Here is a 17,012-nt window from a genome sequence, read left to right as displayed (position 1 = left end):
AAAGCACTGCATCTCAGTGCTAGAGGCATCACTACAGACCCTGGTTCAACCCTGTGCTTCTCCTATAATTGCTCTCTGTATAGCCTAGGCCAATACAAATACTATACCCTCCCCCTGACTGAAATGTTCAAAGCATGACCCTCCTCCATTTTCCTCTGGGTAACAATTGTGTAAATTTCGAACACTCCCCAACTACAGTTGTATAGCTTTTTTCTCACGTTGAAAGTAGGCTACCTTCTTCTGTATGTTGCTCAACACCTGAGGTAAGAGAACAGATAGGGAGGGAGGGAAAGTGGGGTTGTAGGAGGGGCGCGGTACGAGCTTCAAGTGGGCAACATCCCACCCAAAGCCCGAGAGCCAGCATAAAGTCAGACATCACTTCACTCGTTCGTGAGTTCTATAACCCGGACAAACAGGCTGAGTTGCCGGGAGAAATAACGGTGTTCATTTTCAGTCACAAAGAATTAAACCATTTTCGCCGCAATGGGTTTGAGATTGATACAGTTTATCTCATATATTTCGCTTCTCCTTCACCTGGAATGGACGCACGTCTCGGCTTTCAACCTGGACACAGAAAACGTCATTGAAAAGAAAGGAGAGCCAGGGAGCCTTTTCGGCTTCTCTCTGGCTATGCATTGGCAATTAAATCCGCTGGATAAAAGAATGTAAGTCTCCCTATTTTTTTATTAATATTTATTATTCAGTTTAAGTTGCGGAGTTAACCGCTAACAGGTTGTTGCTACTGTAGGCTATCGTTATACTTCAAAGGCTCGCAGGTTCTTCGCAAAAGTTTATTGTCTCAACATCATTGTTACCTTTATTCGGGAATCATTTTCACTAGTTAATTAACTCCGATTCCGGTTGTTTTGGCCTTACATTTCGTTAACGTTTCAGATCGGCATGTTTTTGTAACGGGTTAATTATTGGTGAGTTTTACAGCGTTACTGCCCTTTGCAGGCTCGTTCCTGTCCGTGCGCGACTCCAATGTCATTATAGGTCATGAATTTGGCAACAAACAAAAAAGTCTCATGATTCCAAACCACTTACTCTGCTCTATAGATTTATACTAGCTCCGGGTATAAATTGACTTTTGGGGAGTTTTCACTTGGCCACAGATCTAGTTAGGATAATTGTATTTATGGTACTCAACATCCTATTATTATTTTCAGCTCTCATGTCATGTGCGGGCAACTTATGCCGTGTGTACTCAAAGTCGAGGAAAGAGAGCCTATACTGTAGATGGTGAATGTCATTGTCGTTTGGGTCAAATACTGTAAAAGTTAGCCTTGTCCCTAGGCTATGGGCGTGGCAAGCTGCAGGGACTGTGCCATTGTGTTAGTCAGGGTCACAGTAGCGTTAGATGGTGTGAAAGCATATATTTAAAAACATTGAACATTTTTTATTTAACCTTTATTTAACTAGGCAGTATAGCCATATACTGTACATCATTGTCCTTAACCTCAAACCAGCTGAGCCTTAACATTTCCAGGCAGTCTAGTTGACCTCGAAGATAACTGCTTTTGGCCAAGTGAAAGCACCCCCAACAATGTGCAGTCTACCATGGGAAACAAAAGTGACACCTTACCATTAATCTCATGCCTAATTTCACCCTGCTCCTTTTAGCACAGCAGGACTATCCCTCATCTGCCCTCAACACTCTGGTTAACTACTGACTTAGGATCAGCTGTCCGCACCCCAGACCCCATTCTATACATCATGTGCTCAATGACTATACTGATTCTAGACCTGTTGTGATGGACAACGAGTCATTGGAATGGATTTGTGTGTAGAATAGATTCTACCCTTTTGACAAGGTGTGGAATGTAATGGGTTGAAGTCATTATAGAGTTATAGGTCTGTAACTTTCTGTAATGGTTGGGCGTTCTTAGTTCTGACCTGAACTTGTCTGAACACACACACACACACACACAATTTGATGTACCAGTTTTCGTCTGTGTCTATATTAGAGGCACGTGGTCGTCAGCCCTGTGAACAGTCAGGCGGTAGAGACAGAAACAAACATGTTCCAGTTGAGATTATAGTTCAGATTTCATACCCGGAGATTCCCTCAATGAGTTCTCTCTTGTAGAAAACCTGACAGATGTTTATAGAGTGATCAAAATGGATGTTGAATTGAATCCATGCACGGTGCATTCGGAAAGTATTCAGAAGCCTTGACATTTTCCACATTTTTTTACGTTACAGCCTTATTCTAAAATGGATTCAATTGTTTTTTCCCCCTCATCAATCTACACACAGTACCCTATAATGTCAAAGCGAGAACAGGTTTTCAGATTTTTATATACATAAGTATTCAGACCCTTTGCTAAGAGACTCGAAATTGAGCTCAGGTTCATCCTGTTTCCATTGATCATCCTTGAGATGTTTCTACAACTTCATTGGAGTCCACCTGAGGTAAATTCAATTGATTGGACATGATTTGGAAAGGCACACACCTGTCTATATAAGGTCCCATAATTGACAGTGCATGTCAGAGCAAAACCCAAGCCATGAGGTCGAAGGAATTGTCCGTAGAGCTCCGAGACAGGATTGTGTCGAGGCACAGATCTGGGGAAGGGTACCAAACATTTTCTGAAGCATTGAATGTCCCCAAGAACACAGTGGCCTCCATCATTCTTAAATGGAAGAAGTTTGGAACCACCAAGACTCTCCCTAGAGCTGGCCGCCCAGCCAAACTGAGCAATCGGGGGAGAAGGGCCTTGGTCAGAGAGGTGACCAAGAACTCACTCTGAAAGAGCTCCAGAGTTCCTCTGTGGAGTTGGGAGAACCTTCCAGAAGAACAACCATCTCTGTAGCACTCGACCAATCAGGCCTTTATGGTAGAGTGGCCAGATGGAAGCCACTCCTCAGTAAAAGGCACATGACAGCACGCTTGGAGTTTACCAAAAGGCACCATGAGAAACAAGAAAGCGTTAAGTCTGGAGGAAACCTGGCACTATCCCTACGGTGAAGCACTGTGATGGCAGCATCATGCTGTGGGGATGTTTTTCAGTGGCATGGACTGGGAGACTAGTCAGGATCGAGGGAAAGATGAACGGAGGAAAGTACAGAGAGATCCTTGATGAGAACTTGCTCCAGAGCGCTCAGGACCTCAGACTGGGGCGAAGGTTCACTTTCCAACAGGACAAAGACCCTAAGCACACAGCCAAGACAACGCAGGAATGGCTTCGGGACAAGTGTCTGAATGTCTTTGACTGACCCAGCCAGAGCCCGGACTTGAACCCGATCAAACATTTCTGGAGAGACCTGAAAATAGCTGTGCAGCGACGCTCCCCATACAACCTGACAGAGCTTGAGAGGATCTGCAAAGAAGAATGGGAGAAACTTCCCAAATACAGGTGTGCTAAGCTTGTAGGTTCATACCCAAGAAGACTTGAGGTTGTAATTGCTGCCAAAGGTTCTTCAACAAAGTACTGAGTAAAGGGTCTGAATACTTATCTAAATGTGATATTTAAGTTTTTACATTTTTTAAAATAAATTTGCAAACATTTAGATAAACCTGTTTTTGCTTTGTCATTATGGGGTATTGCGTGTAGATTGAGGAGGGAAAATAAGCCTTTAAACCGAACAAAATGTGGAAAAAAGTCAAGCGGTCTGAATACTTTCCGAATCCACTGTACCTTTCAGGAACACACACTCCAAAAGCCTGTTTCTGTTCCATATGCCCTCAGGACATGTCTCTCATTAACACTGAATCAGCAGGTCTGAGTCATACGTCCCCAAATCCTAACCTACATTATGGGTCAAATCCTGGCCTTAGATATAAGTTCATGCATGAACAGCCAAGTGATAATGTGTTTTTGTGTGTGTGTGGGCACATTTGTACAGCGTCACAGAGTATGTGTGTGCCTATTCAGCAGTGAGAGATGTGTGTGTGTGGTGTTAAAGTGGTGACTGATGCAGTGCAGTCTGTGTATTAGAAGCTGTGAGGCCTTCCTGGTCTTTTGTAACTGTGTCCGTGTGAGTCGGCACATTGTTGGTAACAAACTCTACGCACGCGCAAACTCACACATACTGTGTACACAGACACAGGCACACACACACACTAACGCACAGACATGCACACACTGCACTGCAGGAGTTGAAATCCACAATGGTAACCGTTGACTGACCTTGGGCGAGTGGACCCTTCAGTGTACAGGACACTACACTCGGCAGCCATGCGTCATCATGATATACGCAGTATGTAATGCTGCCAGAGGCTACACTTCTTCGCTGCCTACCTCAGTAGATCAGGATTCCAGACTGTCTGTGCTGTCTGGGTGGTGTATCCGGTAATCTAGGGTGTGTGTGTGAAAGGTGAGTCATACGTCTGTGCCACGCCCGAACAGTTCTGCCAAACTGAGCCCGTGCCTCACAGGTGTGTGTGTGTGGTTTTTTCTTGTTGTTGATACCTGCAGGCAATGGAGGGATCTGTTTGGCACGGGTCTGTGGGGTGGGGTGGGGGGGGGGGGGGGGGGGGCAGGTGTGTCTGTGTGTCTCACGTACACGCTGAAGAGCAAGGGGTTGTGTGCATATGGGTTAGGTTCCAAAGTCGGTCACAACCGCAGAGAGTTGGCTCTTCTCTCTGTGTGGGAGAAAGGAATAAAGTGTCACTGAGAGAACGAGAGAGGAGGGAAGGAGGGAAGGCTGTGACAAAGAGACTGAGGTAGAAGTAGAGAGAGCGTCTGTGTGAGCGTGTATGGGAGAGGTACAACGCGTGTGTGGGAGAGAGAGAGAGAATCGATTCCAGCATGTTCCATAGACAGACGTCTAGGGTGTAGAGCTGTGAGGTTCCTATGTGCGACAGATCTTTGATCTCTCAGATCCTGGATAGATAGGAGATTGATTTTATTGGGAAGGTCAGGGTTATCGTTCAAAGGTTTCTTCAGAGTCCTGGGAAAAAAGTGCGAAATGAATGCAATATTTTATTGCTACAGTTCTTTTTGGGGGGGGGACTACGATACATGTACAGCATGTGAACAAATGATCTCCCACACACACGCGCGCACGCACACACACACCTCTCCCCCAAACACACCTCTTCGTCTGCCTGTTCTCTCCCGCCTGCAGGCGGCTGATCCAGGTTAGCTCAAGTTCGCCAACATCAAAGCTGAGGAGTGGTGGAGGGATGTCCGGAGGAATGCTGACAGCATAAATCACCTTTTACAGCTGGGCACCAAATCAGTCGGTCAGTTACTCAACCCACGCTGTCTGTCTCCCACACAGACCTGGTACTAGGCACCAAATGGAAGGAAACGGACTGAAACAGGGAGGGACTACCTGATGTTGTCCAATAAGAAGCACAACGCGTTTTGTTACGGTGTACTCTAATTAACACAACCCCGGGTTTCTATCAGTCCTGGCAAGGAGCATAGAGAACTTGGCGTTAAAATGTCAAGAGTTCTGGAATTCATTAGGGTTCTGTAAAATGTTCTGGGATCCATTTAGAACTGAAATGTTCTGAAAGTTTCACTGATGTTGATCCATCGTTGCTTGGTAACAAGATGTGCTGGTGCATATAGGCAGCGAGCTGTTTACACAGAAGCCGTTCCTCGATTTGGTGTTTCTCTGTTTCTTTCGGCTGTAGGCTGTTTGGCCTCGTTGTGTGTTTGTGAAAAGAGAGAGAGAGAGAATGGCTGTTTCTACTGTTTCTCTTTGCTGTGTTTGTTCATACACACACACAGCTTTATTTTTTGGGGAGTAAAAATGTTTGACCATTAAAAAGTCCTATTTTCCCTAACCCTACCCCTAACCCTTAACCTAACGCGCACGCACACACACACACTGAATGTTTTGTCTTTGTCCTTCCTGTAGATTTGATTCTCTACTTCCTGTACATGTGGTGAATGATTGGAAAAGCAGCTGTGTCGTTAGCCATTATCAGTAGAACAATACACACTCCCTCTCTTCACACTCCCTGTCTCCCTCTCACACACTCCCTGTCTCCCTCTCTTCACACTCCCTGTCTCCCTCTCGCACACTCCCTGTCTACCTCTCTTCACACTCCCTGTCTCCCTCTCTTCACACTCCCTGTCTCCCTCTCACACACTCCCTGTTTTACTACCAGTGGCAGGCTACTGGGTAATGGGCCTCGCAGGCGTTCCATTGCCCAGACATTAATAAACAATTGAGACCACGTACAATTCAAACATTGTTTCATATACTTTTACTGCAGTCACTGTGTACACCTGGGTAATTGCACTCTGTTTATCTATGTAGTTATAAACCATGATGTGCCGCGCAGCGTAGTCTGAGGAGTAGGTCCTGATGCAGGGTCAGCTCTTTTCTCATCCCCTAATGTTTTAGGGTAGGATTTTGAGGAGGGTAATGTGATCCTAGATCTGTAGTTAAGTGGCAACTTGTACCTTGAGTGTAGCCTGAACCCAAGTGACCACAGGGTTTGCCAAACTGCAGTGTGGGCGTGGCTAAGGGGATACCTTTTCCTTCCGCCTATTCTCCTTACTTCCTGTTAGTGTATGTATAGCAGGGGGCAACACGAAGGATCAGATCATTGTTGGAGCAGTCGTTTAATTACCTGGGCACGATTCCATTCCTTTATTTTCACTCACACCCTTCTATCCTCTACATGATCTCTCCACTCTGGGAAGTCTCCGTTGAGGCCCAGAGGAGTCAGCACCCACATGACTCTCTCCCGCTCTCTTTTTCCTGTCTCAATTCAATTTCAATTCGAGGGGCTTTATTGACATGGGAAACATATGTGTACGTTGCCAAAGCAAGTGAAATAGATCATCAACAAAATGTTTTGTCCCCAGTTAACTTAAGAGGAACCAGTGAGTTTCTGTCAGCTCTTGGCTAAGAGCCCAGACATCACAGTGTCATGCTACACACACAGCACAGTTATAGCAGGCCTCTTATTAATGTGCACGCTCACTTTTCTATCTTATATGAGTTTGTTAAAGAAACTAACTCAAGCCCGATGCCTCGGCTTAAAGACGGATATTTTAGTACAAAAGCATTAAACAAATTTTAACAGAACAGGCCCTCAACGTAAGTCCTTCGTTCCAAATATTGGGGAAGATGCCAGAGCTGAGGAGGACGTTAACGAGTTTAAGTATAGCCAATTGGAGTATGTGGTCTGTATATATGATCATTTCATTGAGGATACCGTCAACACTACAGGCCTTTTTGGGTTGGAGGGTTTGTATTTTGTCATGTAGTTCATTCAATGTAATTGGAGAATCCAGTGGGTTCTGGTAGGAACCGTAAAGACAGGAGTCTTTAATAGTTGATTTTCAGATTTGTATTTGATCATGTATATGTTTTTGCTGTTTGTTTTTTGTTGTAGAGCCAAAAGAGATTGGAGAATTGGCTTATCCATAGATCTCCATTTTGGATCGATAACTCTTCGTGTTGTTGTTTGTTTAGTGTGTTCCAATTTTCCCAGAAGTGGTTAGATTCTATGGATTCTTCAATTCCATTGAGCAGATTTCTGACCTGCTGTTCCTTCTTTTTCCGTAGTGTATTTCTGTATTGTTTTAGTGATTCACCATACTGAAGGCGTAGACTCAGGTTTTCTGGGTCTCTATTTTTTTTGGTTGGATAGGTTTCTCAATTTCTTTCTTAGGTTTTTGCGTTCTTTGTTAAACCATTTGTCTTTGTTGTTCATTTTCTTAGGTTGTCTGCTTGAAAGGTTTTGATTTGTTAGGGAAGCTGAGAGGTCAAATATACTGTTTAGGTTTTTTACTGCCAAGTTTACACCTTCACTAATACAATGAAACCTTTTGTCCAGGAAATTGTCTAGAAGGGACTGAATTTGTTTTTGCCTAATTGTTTTTTGGTAGATTTCCACACTACTTTCCTTCCATCTATAGCATTTCTTAACATTATTCAGTTCCTTTGGCTTTGATGCCTCATGATTGAGCATAACTCTGTTTCAGCAGAGTGATCTCTCTCCTATCTCTGTCTTTCTCGCTCTTAACCTTTCTAGGACACACGTTCCTCTAGCGGAACCCCCCCCACAACATTCCGCTGAAAAGGCAGCGCGGGAAATTCAAAAATATATTTTTTAAATATGTAACTTTCACACATTAACAAGTCCAATACAGCAAATGAAAGATAAACATCTTGTTAATCTACCCATCATGTCCGATTTAAAAAATGCTTTACAGCGAAAACACAACATATGATTATGTTAGATCACCACCAAGTTCAAAAAACACACAGCCATTTTCCCAGCCAAAGATAGGAGTCACAAAAACAGAAATAGAGATAAAATGAATCACTAATCTTTGATGATCTTCATCAGATGACACTCATAGGACATCATGTTACACAATACATGTATTTTTTGTTCGATAATGTGCATATTTATATCCAAAAATCTTAGTTTACATTGGCGCCATGTTCAGAAATGCCTCCAAAATATCCAGAGAAATTGCAGAGCCACGTCAAATAACAGAAATACTCATCATACACTTTGATGAAAGATACATGTTTTACATATAATTAAAGATACACTTGTTCTTAATGCAACCGCTGTGTCAGATTTTTTTTAAACTATACGGAAAAAGCACACCATGCAATAATCTGAGACGGCGCTCAAATATAAATAAAATTTCTCCGCCATGTTGGAGTCAAAAATACGAAATTACATCATAAATATTCCCTTACCTTTGATTATCTTCATCAGAATGCATTCACAGGAATCCTAATTCGACAATAAATTGTTGTTTTGTTCGATAATGTCAATTATTTATGTCCAAGTAGCTACTTTTGCTAGCACGTTTAGTACACATATCCAAACGCTCGTGCAATCCCTCATAACGTCGGACGAAAACTTCAAAAAGTTATATCCCCGTTCGAATAAACTTGTCAAACTAAGTAGATAATCAATCTTCAGGATGTTGTTATCATATATATCCAATAACGTTCCAACCGGAGCATTCCTTCGTGTCTGTAAAAGTTATGGAACGCAAGGCGATATCATGAGGAATGCGCATGACCAGGAACTGGCAATCTGCCAGACCACTGACTGAAACACCTCCCATCCGGTCCCACATCACAGTATAAACGTCATTCAACGTTCTACCGACTGTTGACATCTAGTGGAAGGCGTAGGAAGTGCAAACAAATCCATATCTTCCTGGGATTTGAATAGGCGATGAGTAGAAAAAACACCAGCCTCAGAATTTCCACTTCCTGTTTGGAAGTTTGCCTTCCATATGAGTTCTGTTATACTCACAGACATAATTCAAACAGTTTTAGAAACGTCAGAGTGTTTTCTATCCAATAGTAATAAAAATATGCATATATTAGCATCTGGGACAGAGTAGAAGGCAGTTCAATTTGGGCACGCTATTCATCCAAAGTGAAAATGCTGCCCCATATCCCTAAAAAGTTAATGAGTTAATCACATTATAAAGGCCCCTTGACCCCAAACACACCTCTGTTCACCCACATAGGTATGAATACGAGTTGTGTTCAAAACAGGTGGGGTTTTCTTAATCTCATCGAGTACTTAAACCAAAGAAATCAATCTAGTATGGCTTTTTTAAAACATTTTGATGAAAGACACTTGGATGAGAGTTTTTCAAGGTCAAGTTCAAGTGCATTGAGACCCACATAGCAATCAATGCAAACTGAAATCCATGAACATGATAAAGGGCCTATCCCAAAATCACAGCAAGGTTTATAAATAGATACAAGGTAAAACAGGCCTGCGCTAAAACCACGTGATTTGTACGACGAGGCATTAAGCATTTCTATGCATTGAACTCCTTACAAAGCTTCAGTTCATTTCATGACTGACGATTGTCATCAAGAACACACACGCACGCGCGCGCGCGCGCGCACGCACGCACGCACACACACACACACACACACACACACACACACACACACACACACACACACACACACACACACACACACACACACACACACACACACACACACACACACACACACACACACACAGTGATGGTATGCTTGATATGCTGCTGTGGGAAACCTTGAGTAATGCATCGTGGGTACTGGGGTGTGGTGGCTGTGACCCCTCTCTAAGAGCCCCTCTTGTCTGTGATCCATACAGACATCCAGTGAATGTGGCCCCTCCCTGGAGTGTGTGTGTCCAATCTCTTGTGTGCATGTGTGTGTCTCCATTCCACTTTTTCTTGTGTGTGTGCCCACCCTTTGTGGATGAATGTTATCGCTGAGTCGCAGTTCTGTCCAATCATGAAAGCGCTCTTTGTCTGAGGGGTGCTGGGGGGGGGCGCAGATCATGGGAACAGCAGTTTGATTGAGTGTGTGCATGTGTGTGTGTGAGACACTCTCTGATGTTCTCTGTTGAAAGGGAGATGATGTGTGACTCAGAGGGAAAGGGAGAGGAGAGTGGCGAGGGCTGCTGACAGGCTGGTTAAGATTATCGCAGGTGTCAAAGTGTAGGACTCCACATTGGCCCAGATCTACTGGCTCAACGACTGTAGCTTCCTCTTATAATGGGTGTATGGTGGTGGTTTGAATGATGACAGCTGTGTAAAATGTGGATCGGACAAGTACAGGGAGTGATGTGTGTACCAGTCATGTTGTAATATTGGTGTGTGTGTGTGTGTGTGTGTGTGTGTGTGTGTGTGTGTGTGTGTGTGTGTGTGTGTGTGTGTGTGTGTGTGTGTGTGTGTGTGTGTGTGTGTGTGTGTGTGTGTGTGTGTGTGTGTGTGTGTGTGTGTGTGTGTCCTGTATTCAAACATGGCCTTGTGGTGTGTGTTACAGGTTGCTGGTTGGTGCTCCAAGGGCCAAAGCTCTGAGAGGTCAGAAGGCAAAGATCACAGGAGGACTCTACAACTGTGACACCGCTTCCACTTCCTCCAGCTGTAGCCGAGTGCAGTTCGACGACGATGGTGAGCTCACCTCTAAACACACACGCATTTTCGGTCGCCGTCTGTCCACACAAGTCCTTATAAGGGAATCGTCTGCTAGCAATCACTAGATAATCAGCAGTTGATCAGCATTTGATGATTTCTGTGTGTGCAGAGGACGTGAACACCGAGAGTAAGGAGAACCAATGGATGGGTGTAACAGTAAACAGCCAGGGGCCGGGAGGAAAGATTGTGGTAAGTGTGTGAGCGTGCGTGCGTGCGTACGTGCGCGTACACATGAGTGCGTGCGTTTAAATTATTGACCTGACTGACAGCTCTGTTAACCAATCCCTCTGCTCTCTCTCTCTCTCCAGACGTGTGCCCACCGCTACCAGCGGCGTCTGTTTGTGAACACAGCCCAGGAGTCTCGTGACATCACAGGGCGGTGTTACGTGCTGAGCCAGGACCTGACCATCGGTACCGAGTCTGATGAGGACGGAGGGAACTGGAGGTTCTGTGAGGGGCGGGCACGCGGCCATGAGAGGTTTGGCTCATGCCAACAGGGTCTGTCTGCCACCTTCACTAGGGACTACCACTACCTGGTCTTTGGTGCTCCTGGAGCGTACAACTGGAAAGGCAGGTGGAGAGTGAGAGTGTGTATGCCTGAAATCAAACACTTGTCATTTATCTGAAAGGATCAGACTGGCGTCGATAATACGGGAAACGCCTACCAGAGGGGTAGATGGACCATGTTGCGTACACCTATCTCACCCTTTTAGATCTATGAGGTCCGGCTCAGGGGCTAGAGGTCGGGGTTAGGGGTCAGTGTAAGGTTAGGGGATAAGGTCAGGGTTAGGCCAGGGTCAGGGTTAGGCAGACTAGATTAGCACAGTCTACATGGCCCCTTCCTCTCTCATCAGCTGATGCTCAAATCTATGAACTGCTGTGACCTCTAGTGGTAGCAAAACCACAATGATAATGTCATCGTGTCATGTCATCGTGTCATGTCATCGTGTTCATAACTTTCCCCCCAAACAATTCAGCTCATGAGGATGTTTCATGTATTGTTTTTGTCATGTTTTTAAGTTAATGTTTTTCCATTCATTATTTGCTTGTGTTGAGATTTTTCTCCTCATCTTATCATCTCCATGTTCCCCTTCACTTCCTCACCCCCCCCCCCCATCCCTCCATCTCTCCAGGTGTGGTGAGAGTAGAGCAGAAGAACAACACTCTGTTGGAGATGGGTTTCTATGACGACGGGCCCTATGAGGTGGGCGATGAGAACCGGTTAGACCCAGACCTGGTCCCCGTGCCCGCTAACAGTTACTTGGGTAGGTAGATCTAAACGCTTTCGTCCCTCATTCCTCTCTCTCGCCCTCCGCTATGTGTGTCCAGGTGTGTTCTTCACGACCACCGTGTCCAGCTCCAGTGTTGAAACAGTTTGTGTACGAGTCACTTCCTCCTCAGATTGCTATGGAGACCGACGTAACGGGCCAATAGCTACTTAGGTTTGTATTACTTCCTGCGCGATGACATCATGCTCTCCATTACCAATCGATTGACTCTGTGCACTAGTTATCATCATGGGCGGTGAAACGTGCTCGTCATGAGGATCAGCCTGAGCTGGGTGTTATGTCGATTTAAAAAATACATCTATATTTTATTGAACCTTTAACTAGGCAAGTCAGTTGAGAACACGTTCTTATTTACAATGACGTCGAGGTGATCTATAAATCACCTCAACTTCCAACCAACTGGGCTTGAACATGTCCACATGATAGAGAGAACTGTGAATCTGTACAACACCTAGCTTTGGCCCGAGTTCGGCATATGGATGAGATCATTCATGTTCTGGGAATGAGTCGGGTGTACACTGACTGACGAATTAATTGATTGATTGATTGATTGATTAAATATGTCTCTCCTCTCAGGCTTCTCTCTGGACTCGGGGAAGGCCATCACTAAGAAGGGTCAGCTGACCGTGGTTGCCGGTGCCCCGAGAGCCAATCACAGCGGGGCAGTGGTGTTGCTAAAGAAGGAGACCGAAGCGTCCACCATGTTGTCACCAGAGCACATCCTGGAAGGGGAGGGGCTGGCCTCGTCGTTCGGCTACGACCTCGCTGTGGTGGATCTGACCGGCGACGGGTACGTCTCGCTTATCTCTCGTTCTTTCTCCCGATCGTCAACGAGGCAAATCTATACGCTGCCCTTCCCATGTCCACCTTCCCGTCAAAAGCAGTTTCTCTCCACGTGGGAGGATGTCATTTGGCTCGAGCCTCTCGGATGATCTTGGAGTTGAGGCGACTAGTTCCGTGCTGAGACGATCTCGCTCTGTTTCCCCCGAGTCATTTCTTGCTCCCTCTCGGTCTCTCTGGCTCTAGGTGGGAGGACATCGTGGTGGGAGCCCCGCAGTTTTTTGAGAAGGACGGGGAGGTAGGCGGAGCCATTTATGTCTACATTAACAAGGGCGGAGACTGGAGTAAGGTCACGCCCACCAGGATAGACGGACCTCGGGACTCCATGTTTGGACTGGCCGTAGAAAACCTGGGAGATCTCAACCTGGATGGCTATCAGGGTAAGGGACGCGTGTGTGTGTATTGATAAATCTGTCTTTGCCTTTGTGTGTGTGTGTAGACGGTGTGTAATCCTGACTCTCTCTCTCTCTCTCTGCCAGACATCGCTGTGGGAGCACCCTATTATGACAGTGGGTCAGGGAAGGTGTTCATCTATCACGGCTCAGCTCAGGGCATCAACATCAAACCTGCACAGGTGTTGTCAGGGGTGCCATCGGAGACAAAGTTGTTTGGTTATTCTCTAGCTGGTAACATGGACCTGGACAGGAACTCGTACCCTGACCTGGCCGTAGGATCTCTCTCCGACTCTGTGTTCGTCTACAGGTAACCATGGCAATCAGTCCTCTACCCCACAATGTTTTGTTTCTACATTTCTACATTCCATTTGTTAATACCTTCTTTTTTGGGGGGCCACTTTCTTGACCTTTAAACCTTTGACTCTGTGACGTCACTCCAGGACTCGGCCGGTCATCAGCATCCAGAAGGTTGTCAAGACAACGCCAAAGGAGATCGATCTGACTAAGAAAAACTGTGGCAACAGCATCTGGTGAGTGTGCTGTTTATCTGCAGAATATGGACAATGAGAAACCATTTAAGCCATATTCACAAATACAAATGACTTGATGTGTTTTCAGCTTGGAGGTAGAGGCCTGCTTCTCCTACACTGCCAACCCTAAATCCTACAACCCCAGACTGAGTAAGACAACACCTTTTGTGTTATGATTTCTTCAGTGGGCTTTTTAGGCCTTTAGATCAGTATGCAATAGTAACTGTCCCTCACTTTCTCTGCTCTCTCTCACTCTCTCTCTTTCTCTCTCCCCTCCTCAGCGGTGGCGTACTCCTTTGAGGCGGAGGCGGAGCGTCGGAAGAAGGGTCTCCCTCCCAGAGTGACCTTCTCCACGCGGTCCAGCGACGTCAACGACTACCAGTCCACCGGTGTTCTCATCCTCAGTGGACAGGGCAAGAAGGAGTGTGTCACCGCCAAGCTCACGCTACAGGTACTAGATCCCAACTCGCACGACTCGTGACACTGCTAACAGTAAGAAAGAGGAAGGGGTAGCAAGAGGGGAGGAAAGAGATAGATATCTCAAGACGGTCTTTCACCAACCTTGCGGGTAAAATATGGACAAGAGTCAGTCTCCTCTATCCTTTGCCAGTGATATATAAGCCAGTACCACGTATCTCTTACCTGTACTCTGTGTGTCTGTCACCTACAGGAGAACATTAAGGACAAGCTCAGGGGAATCCCCATCGACGTTACCGTGGAGATAAAGAACTCCAAAAGGAAAAGAAGAGCGCTCCCAGAACTCCCGCCCATCCTCGACTCCAACGAGCCTATCACGGCCCGCGCTGAGGTGACCAATAGCAACCGTAACACGGTCTCCTATTGGCCAGCTTCGGATCGGCCTATGTGACAAGGGTTTTACAACCGTGGCCTGCTCCAAAGCCCGTTCCCTCTGGTCTAGTGTGAGTCTGTCTGATCGGCATGCTGTTCCCTGTGTGTGTAGGTGAGCTTCCTGAAGGAGGGCTGTGGCAGTGATAATGTGTGCCAGAGCAACGTACAGCTCCAGCATCGCTTCTGCTACAGAGAACCCAACAAGGACGTCTTCCATCCACTACCTGTGTGAGTGGAACACCTAAACCTGTGTCACTAACCAACACCTGGGTGAATGGAATCAACGCTGACATAATCTGCCGGTGTCCTTGCAGGGAGGATGGGGTGCCAGTAGTCTCCCTTAGCGACCAGAAGGACATCGCCCTGGAGATCACGGTGACCAATCAGAATGGAGATGATGCCCATGAGGCGGCGTTGGTTGCCTCCTTCCCCCCCTCGCTCTCCTACTCTGCCTCCCGCTCTGCACCCAACGCGGTGAGTGACACCTCTCCTCTTCTGTCACACGCCCTCTCTCTCTCCTTCCCCTCTTCCGTTCTTCAGACCGGTTACAGAGTTGTGACTGGCTGTTGTCGATTGCAGGACAAGCAGGTGATCTGTGTGACCAATACGAACGGCTCTCAGGCAGACTGTGAGCTGGGGAACCCCTTCAAGCGAGGCTCAGAGGTGAGAGACGCCGAGGCCGATCACCATCACCAGATAAACGCGCGTGCGCACGCTGACGTGTCCGTCTGTGTGTTTTAGGCGACGTTCTACATAATCCTGAGTACAGCAGGCATCTCTCTGAACACCACAGAGCTGGAGATAGACCTGAAGCTGGAGACGTGAGTATACGCTGCCCCGCCTCCCTCTACGATGAGATACTGCACGGCTACATTTGACCAACGGTGCTGATTTGACCTCTGACCTTTCAGGACGAGTGAGCAGCAAAACGTGGCCAGAGTCAAGGCCAAGGCCAAAGTGGTGATCGAGCTGCTGCTGTCCCTCACAGGGTACAACGATATGATTTGCCAGCTGCTTACCTTAACGCGCTTTCATGTGCTTTTACACGCGAGAACCAAATGTGTTGCCGCACCTCCCAGCATCGGAGCGTGAGCATGACGATGTTTGTGTTCACGCTGTTTTTCTTGTTTTCCCAGAGTGGCCAAGCCCTCCCAGGTCTACTTTACTGGAGAGGTCAAAGGTGAGAGCGCCATGAAGTCCGAAGGAGACATCGGCAGCCCCATCGAGTACGAGTTCAGGGTAAGCCTATTCGTTTGGTTCTTTTCCGGAATAATCACATCATTATCATGCAGGCAAGTTCATATCAAACAGGTGCGTTTGTATTCCACTATAAACTGAACTCACCTGTCCTCTGACTGCCTTTTGATTGACAGGTGATTAACCTGGGGAAGCCCCTGAAGACTTATGGCAGCGCCGCCCTGATCGTCAATTGGCCAAAGGAGACGGTGGAGGGGAAGTGGCTCCTGTACCTCGTGAAGATCGACTCCAGAGGTCTGGAACAGGTCACCTGCTCCCCCGAGAGAGAGATCAACTCACTCACCGTCAAAGAGGTCAGGAAACTTCGCAACGATCAAACTCCAACCTCCTTGGACCTTTCCGGTCCCAAGGCAAACAAACTAACAGTCCCAATACAATGATCTCTGTTGTTCTCACCAAGGGAATGACCTTGTGTCACACTCTGTTTAGGAGCCGAGCAGCACCAGGAGAAGACGGGCCATAGTGGAGACAGACGGACCTCAGGAGGGAACCATCGCACGACTGACTGACAAGAGGAAATACACTACTCTGGTAACACAGCCTTCTCTCCCAGTTGCTCAACGTTTAAATGTTGTGTTATTAGTCGTATACGAGCTCTACTGTAACGTGGCTTGTGTGTGTTACAGTCGTGTGAGGACGGGGCAAAGTGTGTGGAGATTCGCTGCCCCCTTCAGGGCCTGGACAGTAATGCAGTCATCCTGCTCAGATCTCGCCTCTGGAACAGCACATTCCTGGAGGTACGACACGCACCTCCCTCTGCTATTTGACTGCACCTCGTGTTCCCGTCCACTCTCACCTCCCTCTGCTATTTGACTGCACCTCGTGTTCCCGTCCACTCTCACCTCCCTCTGCTATTTGACTGCACCTCGTGTTCCCGTCCACTCTCACCTCCCTCTGCTATTTGACTGCACCTCGTGTTCCCGTCCACTCTCACCTCCCTCTGCTATTTGACTGCACCTCGTGTTCCCG

General features: G+C 46.7%; 1 protein-coding gene across 2 annotated transcripts in view; it reads left to right on the top strand.

The window, feature by feature from the left end:
- Positions 1-231: 231 nt before the first annotated feature.
- LOC139560074 (integrin alpha-6-like) overlaps positions 232-17,012 on the top strand; it is a 19,489-nt gene continuing 2,708 nt past the window's right edge. For both annotated transcript variants that reach the window (XM_071376564.1, XM_071376565.1), the window contains exons 1-21: positions 232-665; positions 10,732-10,859; positions 10,993-11,072; positions 11,192-11,453; positions 12,017-12,148; positions 12,749-12,962; positions 13,199-13,392; positions 13,492-13,714; positions 13,848-13,937; positions 14,026-14,087; positions 14,219-14,388; positions 14,608-14,745; positions 14,899-15,014; positions 15,101-15,260; positions 15,366-15,449; positions 15,528-15,607; positions 15,698-15,775; positions 15,923-16,025; positions 16,160-16,336; positions 16,473-16,574; positions 16,670-16,780. In XM_071376564.1, the coding sequence (XP_071232665.1) occupies positions 484-665; positions 10,732-10,859; positions 10,993-11,072; positions 11,192-11,453; positions 12,017-12,148; positions 12,749-12,962; positions 13,199-13,392; positions 13,492-13,714; positions 13,848-13,937; positions 14,026-14,087; positions 14,219-14,388; positions 14,608-14,745; positions 14,899-15,014; positions 15,101-15,260; positions 15,366-15,449; positions 15,528-15,607; positions 15,698-15,775; positions 15,923-16,025; positions 16,160-16,336; positions 16,473-16,574; positions 16,670-16,780 (2,886 nt within the window). In that variant the 5' untranslated portion in view covers positions 232-483. The remainder of the gene's footprint in view (positions 666-10,731; positions 10,860-10,992; positions 11,073-11,191; positions 11,454-12,016; positions 12,149-12,748; positions 12,963-13,198; positions 13,393-13,491; positions 13,715-13,847; positions 13,938-14,025; positions 14,088-14,218; positions 14,389-14,607; positions 14,746-14,898; positions 15,015-15,100; positions 15,261-15,365; positions 15,450-15,527; positions 15,608-15,697; positions 15,776-15,922; positions 16,026-16,159; positions 16,337-16,472; positions 16,575-16,669; positions 16,781-17,012) is intronic.

The sequence above is a fragment of the Salvelinus alpinus genome, chromosome 30 (genome assembly GCF_045679555.1).
Source record: "Salvelinus alpinus chromosome 30, SLU_Salpinus.1, whole genome shotgun sequence".
NCBI classification, from domain to species: Eukaryota; Metazoa; Chordata; class Actinopteri; order Salmoniformes; family Salmonidae; genus Salvelinus; species Salvelinus alpinus.
This window is presented reverse-complemented; position numbering and strand designations above follow the sequence as displayed.